Source organism: Nicotiana tomentosiformis, chromosome 9, assembly GCF_000390325.3.
Source record: "Nicotiana tomentosiformis chromosome 9, ASM39032v3, whole genome shotgun sequence".
NCBI classification, from domain to species: Eukaryota; Viridiplantae; Streptophyta; class Magnoliopsida; order Solanales; family Solanaceae; genus Nicotiana; species Nicotiana tomentosiformis.
Genome location: NC_090820.1, coordinates 109,767,593 through 109,774,736, shown reverse-complemented (window position 1 = coordinate 109,774,736; position 7,144 = coordinate 109,767,593). Strand labels below are relative to the sequence as shown.

The window sequence follows — 7,144 nt, the reverse complement described above, 5'->3', positions numbered from 1 at the left end:
TTATATTAGTTTTAAACTTAGTATATAAAATATATTTTTATATATAAATTTATTTGGTACGGTTCGGTATTTTTTTTGTTTATTTTATAAAATTAAAAAATTGCCCTATTATTCGGTATAATTATAAATTTATATAAAAATATAGAGTTTTATTAAAATAAATCTAATAATTAGTTTAATACGATCATTTTTAAATATTCATTGACCCGATGAGTGACGGCAGATATTGGCAAAATTAGTGGAGATATGTAAAAGTTAATTCAAACACTATCATTATAAATAATATATATTCAATAATACTTTTAGAGGATTCGAACAAAACAAAAGCTACCTAAAATCTAGTCTAGTCCTAAAAACATCTGTCACATGACTTTATCACGTGTTCACACACTTTCACTATCAGAAGAATCTTTCTTTTTCCCCGTTAAATTCATTCCTTCACTCGGCGGCCCACCTTTTTCCTTTCTCCGTTGGCCGTCCGACGGAATCGCTCTCTAAAAACCCTACATTATGTAATTTAATTACCCAAAATTTCCCCTTCAAATTTCAATAAATCCCTAAATTAATTCCATTTTCCCATGGATTTCGTGGAACTGGAGGCAATTGAAGGTCTCCGGTGGTCATGGAATTCATGGCCAATTTCAAAATCCGAATCCTCAGCCCTAATTATCCCTTTATCAATTATGTGCAATCCGTTAATGCAATTGACCGAGCTCCCTATACTTAATTACGATCCCGTTACTTGCTCTCAATGCGGCGCCGTTTTAAACCCTTACGCCCGTGTTGATTACACTTCGCGAATCTGGAATTGCCCGTTTTGTTACCGGAAAAACCCGTTCCCGAGATCGTATCTCGGAATTAACGAAAATAATGTGCCAGCTGAGCTTTTTCCGACGTATAGTACTGTTGAATATCATTTGGGTAAAAAGGGTTTGACCCAAAACCCGAATTCGAGCTCTAATTTTGGAAATGTGTCGATGTTATCGAAAATGCCTTCATTTTCGGGCTTGGATTGGGCGGGTTATGGGCTTGGTCCGGCATTTGTGTTTGTTGTGGATGCTTGTACTTGTGATGAGGAGCTTAGGGTGGTGAAAAATGAGCTACTTCATGTAATTGCTCAATTGCCTGAAACTGCATTGGTTGGGTTGGTGGTTTTTGATTCAATGGTTAGAGTTCATGATCTCGGCTTTGGAGAGTGCTGTAGGGTTGTGATGTTTCACGGTGAGCGCAAGCTTTCTTCAGAGCAGGTAAACTGTGTAAAGATTGTAATTTAATTGTTTATAATAAGTTCCCACTCTGTTTATTAGGTTATCATATCATGCTTGAAAGAAAGAGTTACCTATTATGTAGGTTAATCTTACTTGATGGTTTAAAGAATCTTACCGTCAGTGCATAGAACTTAAATCCTGAATGAGAATTATTATCCAAGTCTTTGCTAATGGGGTTATCCAGTACAATTTACTAATATGTCCGATTTATCACTACTGACCTGTTTTGTGAAATGAATAATACTGTTGAAGTATAAGATATCGTGTAATTATAGCAAGAATAACACAATTTAAAAAGTGTAAGCCTCCCAAATGTTTTATGCATCAAAAAACAACAAGAGAATTTTTTGTGTTAGTGCTGTTATGCATGTTGCAAGCTTGCTTTTGAGTAGTAGCTCTCTGATTGAACCTTGATGAAGTAGGGAACATGCTGATCATTTCTTTCAGTAAGAAATGAGAAATATACAAGGAATGAGCCTTTGTGGTTCTAGGAATTTGTGAATGGGGAAAAAAGAGGAACCGTTGGGTATGGTGAGGACATGCACTATACTTTTAAGGAGAATAAGAATACTACGCATTAAGTTTTTAATCTATTTTCTTCCATCAGCAAAGAAGTGTCAAAGGAAAGTTGGAGGGTCGTCATTTTGAAGTTCCTAGTTCTGCAGATGAATATACGCTCCACTTTCTATTCATATAAAACATGATATTTACCATTATAACAAGTATCATCAGCTGCTCCTGTTTACTCCAATTTGTATAGTGCACATGATCAACAGATCATAAACTTTATAGTCAAACAGTGGTAATCAATTTGAAAGGAACAAATATATGTTGTGATGAGAGACACACAAGAGGTAGTTAGCTTAAGAGGAAGTGCTTTGGTGTCTTAGGTAGCCTTGTAGCCAACAAGGCTACGCATTTAGTAGATTGAGATGTATTTATAGCTTCTCCTTCTACAACTTTTTATTGGGGTCATTTTGATCAGGGATCTCATCGCTATAACATATCTATGCCTTAGTTCTAGTTTGAAACTTCGTGCTAACTAATGAATATGTGCCTAACATAAGTAAATATTCTGTTGGGACATTAAAGTGCTGCAGATCCCCTTATAACAGTTGCAAATTTGGCAACTTACCCCATACACCATCTTTCATGATATATAACCACCTCAACATTTAATAGGTAGCAACTAATCCCTTCCGTCAGTTTTTAGCTAAGATCAATGTCAACTCTGTGAGAATTGTTTGAGATTCAGTTTCTCATATTCTCTTCTTCTTGTCATGCTCAGCATTTCAGAGCACCAAGTCAGCTACTCCATTAGCTTTCCCCTTTCTCTTTTTCTTATTTTTTTGTCTTCTTTTCTTTAGACTTTGTTTACTCTCTTCATTTTTTCCGTAGCCCCGTGTTCTAATTTCATTTCGTGTTGCTTTCTCGTTATTTTCTGCTTTCCCCACTTTATTCTTGTTTCTTCCACCCTATTTTAATGAGCATATGCTCCTTTATCATCCTCTTTACTATTACCCTACAACTCTTTCTCTTCCTCGGCCTCCAACCTATTCTTTTTCATATCTCTTGCAGTCCTCTTTTCTCGACAGCCAGCACGACTCTCCCACCTTCGCAGGCTAGCAAAAACTTTTTTCCCAGCAACTTATCCATCTTTCTCGTATTCTATTCTTCTTCATTGGTACAAAGAAAAATCGGCCAGAGAAGCAACGCCTAACAAGAGCAGAAGGAGTTGAAGAAATAAAGTAAGAGAAAGCACAAAAAGGTAAAAACAGAATCATGGGAAAAAAGATGGAGAAGCAATGCATTTCAAGTTCTAGAGTGATGCTTAGCAATGTTGGTCCGTAGGTGAGGAAAAAGACAACAACACGGGAAAACAATATTCCTACTGCACCCTTGGACTTAATTCCGCTTAGTGAAAACTAATACAACGGATCAGTTACTTCTTTTTTGTAAGTTCAAAGGTTGCTACCAAAAATGTTCTTTTAAGGGTTAGTAAGTTTAGAGGTGTTTTCTTCGCTTGGTCGACAGCTAGGGGTAATTATGCCAGCCAAAAACTTGAGCAAGAGGGGGATTACATATGCTAGCTATTGCTTCATGTGCAAACACTTTGGAGATGACATGTATCGTCTCTTTACTGCGTTGGCAGGTAGCATCCGTTTCTCCGTTTCTGGTGGAGCTTTTAAGATGGTTCGAAATACAGTGGATTATGCCGGGTATGGTGAAGGATGCACAATTAGAACTTATGTGGGTAGTATGGACAGAAAGAAGTAGGAGAGTTTTTGAAGGGAAAAAGCTTGAATTTGTACACATGAGGAATCGGCTCCTGGTAAAAAAATGACCTTTTGAGCATCCATGAGGTTCCTTTGTATAGAAGATTGGGTGTCTTTCGTAGAGAATCATATCTATGGTAGATTCTCTACTTTTTGGTCTACCTCTTTGACTTCACCATTATCATTTATCAATAAATTATACTTGTAAAAAAGGGGCTAGGTAGTTCAGGCATTAGATGCCAAAATTCTTAGCGTAATTGTTTGTTGCCCAAACTCACATTAGTTTAAAAGGGTTCTGTAGCGCTTAGTGTTTCTGGATGACCAATTTTACGGATCAATATCTGAACCATAAAGAAAAGGAATAGCATTGGGATGTCGCTTCAAGCAGCTTAACCAATCAAATTAAAGTAAGCTACCTCTTTGTAAATTGTTCAGTAGCGCCCCCCCCCCCCCCCCCACCCACACACACACACACACCAACAAAATAGAAAGAAGATAAGTGTCCGAACAGCAATTTCTAGAAACTTGTTGTGCACTAAATTTCAATTTGCTCACTTTGCCCTGTATTTTTCTTTATCATCAGACCAAGCAACTCCTGGGTATTCATCATGTGAAGTACCAAGCAGGAAAAGTACCTATGGCTCCAAAACAGGGATTCCTAATTCCACTATCAGAAGGGGAGTTCAGCATCACATCAGCCATTGAAGATATCCAATCATCAGCTCAGGTTATGCAAGGGCATAGACCTTTTCGGGCTACTGGAGTAGCAGTATCAGTTGCTGTTGGACTATTAGAAGGATGCTTGGTCTCTGCAGGTTCGCGTATCATGCTCTTCACCTCAGGGCCAGCAACAATTGGCCCAGGGATGATCGTAAGCTCTGATCTTGGTAATGCCATGAGGAATCATCGAGACATTGGTAATAGTTATGCTGCTTACTACAAGAAGTCCAGTGAATTCTATAAGCAGATATCAAGAAGATTGTCTAATTCATCCATTGCACTTGATCTCTTTGCTTGTTCATTGGATCAAATTGGAGCAGCTGAGCTTAGAGCTCCAGTTGAAAGCTCAGGGGGGTTCATGATGTTAACAGAGTCATTTGACTCGGACCAGTTCAGAAAGTGTTTACGTCACATATTTAGCCATGACGAGGCTGGTAATTTGAAAATGTGCCTTGATGTAACTATAGAGATAGTAACAACAAAGGATGTTAAAATTTGTGGGGCCCTTGGTCCATGTGTTTCTCTTCAGAAGAAGAATGGTTCAGTCAGTGACAAGGAAATTGGCGAGGGAGGTACCTATACGTGGAAATTGGGGGCACTTACTAACAAGACGTGCATTGCCTTCTTTTTTGAAGTAGGGGATGAACAGAAAGCCCAGCCTAGCTCTGCATTTTTCATACAGTTCATAACACACTATAGATATGGAAGCACAGGAATTCGGAAGAGGGTGACCACTGCTGCAAGAAGGTGGGTTGGGAACCACTCTCCGGAAATTGCTGCTGGCTTTGATCAAGAAGCAGCAGCTTCAGTGATGGCTAGGCTTGCCATTCATAGAGCAGAGAGCGATTTTTCTAAAGATGTTGTGCGGTGGCTGGATAAATGTTTGATACGCTTTGCTTCAAAGTTTGGGGATTATATCCAGGAAGACCCCTCATCATTTCGTCTTGCGACTAATTTATCTCTTTTCCCACAGTTCATGTATTATTTAAGGAGGTCTCAGTTTATTGATGTCTTCAACAGCACTCCAGACGAGACTGCTTTTTTCCGGCTGTTGTTGAACCGTGAGGGGGTAGTTGGCTCACTTATTATGGTCCAGCCAACCCTTTTCCAGTATTCATTCGAGGGTCCCCCTATCCCCGTTCTTTTGGACATCTGCTCCGTCTCTCCAGATGTTATCTTGCTCTTTGACTCCTACTTCTATGTGGTTATTCATTATGGCTCTAAGATTGTACAATGGCGTAAACTTGGCTATGAGAAGGATCCAAGCCACGACAGTTTTCGCAAACTGTTAGAAGCTCCAGAGATTGATGCAGAGCAACTGGTATCGGAAAGGATTCCTGTGCCAAAGCTTATAAAGTGTGATCAGCATAGTAGTCAGGCGAGGTTTCTCCTTGCCAAGTTGAATCCATCGGTTACACACAACTCAACATACACAGAAGGCAAGGAGCTTATATTTACGGAAGAACTGAGCCTACAAGTTTTTATTGAGCACTTGCAAGCTTTAGCAGTGCAGGGTTGATTTTGAGTGTTGTATAGAGAGAGTTAGTTGCTCAAGTAGTTATACAGAAGCATTGTTGTACATTAGAAGTTAGAACCAAGCTAAAATGTATCTTCGGCATTTTGATGTTTTTTTTCTTTTGGTGAAAAGAAAAGTAGCATTTCCCACTGCCTTGCGTACGAGAAGTTCTATTATCATTTTGTAGTTTTTCTCATAAACCTTAGAAGGGGACCTAAAAATTTCTTGGCCACACAAATATTTGGGACAGAGGGAGTAATAGAAAGAGGGGGGAGGAGGGAGAGATCCGTGTCAAGTTGAACACCGCCATATAAATTAGAACGGATGGAGTAGTATATTTATACTTTGAAAAAGTTTATTATGTTGTATGTCAACTCCAAATAATCCACTCCTTACGCGGTGAGAATCTAGATTAGCTAGAGCCTTGGTGCATTATAACACATTGGGTGGGAAATAATAAAAACCTTCAAATAATTGACAGACTTCATTTCTGTCGACTTTGTATTATTGTATGGTACCAAATGGTTTCAAGTGTTTTTATTAATATGTTGATTAATAAAAAAAAAAATCAGGTTAAATCATGCGTTAATTACACTCTCTACTCGTTCTATCATAACATGTCAATATATTAATCAAGATAATATGGAACAAAGATTAAAGTTCTATTTCTCTTTATGTCGATGATATTCGGGTCAGCTTGTATGCACCTCGACTATTTTATCGTGTACTTTATACCTTACTACCAACATATGTACGGGTAACTCTGCCTACCAAAACTTAGACAAATGAAAAGAAATCACCTTACATTTTTGTCTTTGCTAGTGTTCGATCTTTACTTCCACTCATTGACCATTAGGTTACAATTTGAGTACCTATTTTCCTGAAATTCTTAGTACGTTCATAACTAATTAATGTGACACTGACCTTGAGATGTTAGTGTCAAATCTATGTTGAAAAATGTCGCGTTATAACAATGCTTACAAATTGGTTGATGTAAGAGTTCTGTCAAAAGAAGAAAAGAATATATTTGTAGTAGAGAGAATCTTAGGTTAGTGGTTCACGTAAATGCTTATTTAGCCTTAAGCATATTCCTTATTCATCTTGATAACATGAAAAGAGATGGATATTGATATTTATTTGATATTTTTTTCGAAAGCTTTTGTTTGATTTACCAAAACCAATAAAAGGATGTTTAAGTCAATACGATTATTTTTTGTTTCTCATTTAGTTCGGTACCCGCTTGAGGTTGGACAAATCTGAATTTCACGCCGAAAAATACCACTTCCCACAAAAATCATTCTATACTAAGCCTTCAACCTGGGAGCTCTTTTAATAATCCTAATATAACAGCTTTTCTCTGGTCT

The 7,144-nt window shown here is 37.9% G+C and overlaps 1 protein-coding gene across 1 annotated transcript; it reads left to right on the top strand.

Moving 5' to 3' along the window:
• Nucleotides 1–400: 400 nt before the first annotated feature.
• LOC104084552 (protein transport protein SEC23 G) lies at nucleotides 401–5,929 on the top strand. The gene is made up of 2 exons (XM_009588441.4): nucleotides 401–1,247; nucleotides 4,128–5,929. The coding sequence occupies exons 1-2, from the start codon at nucleotides 579–581 to the stop codon at nucleotides 5,781–5,783; spliced, it is 2,325 nt and encodes a 774-aa protein (XP_009586736.1). The 5' UTR covers nucleotides 401–578; the 3' UTR covers nucleotides 5,784–5,929.
• Nucleotides 5,930–7,144: the final 1,215 nt, after the last annotated feature.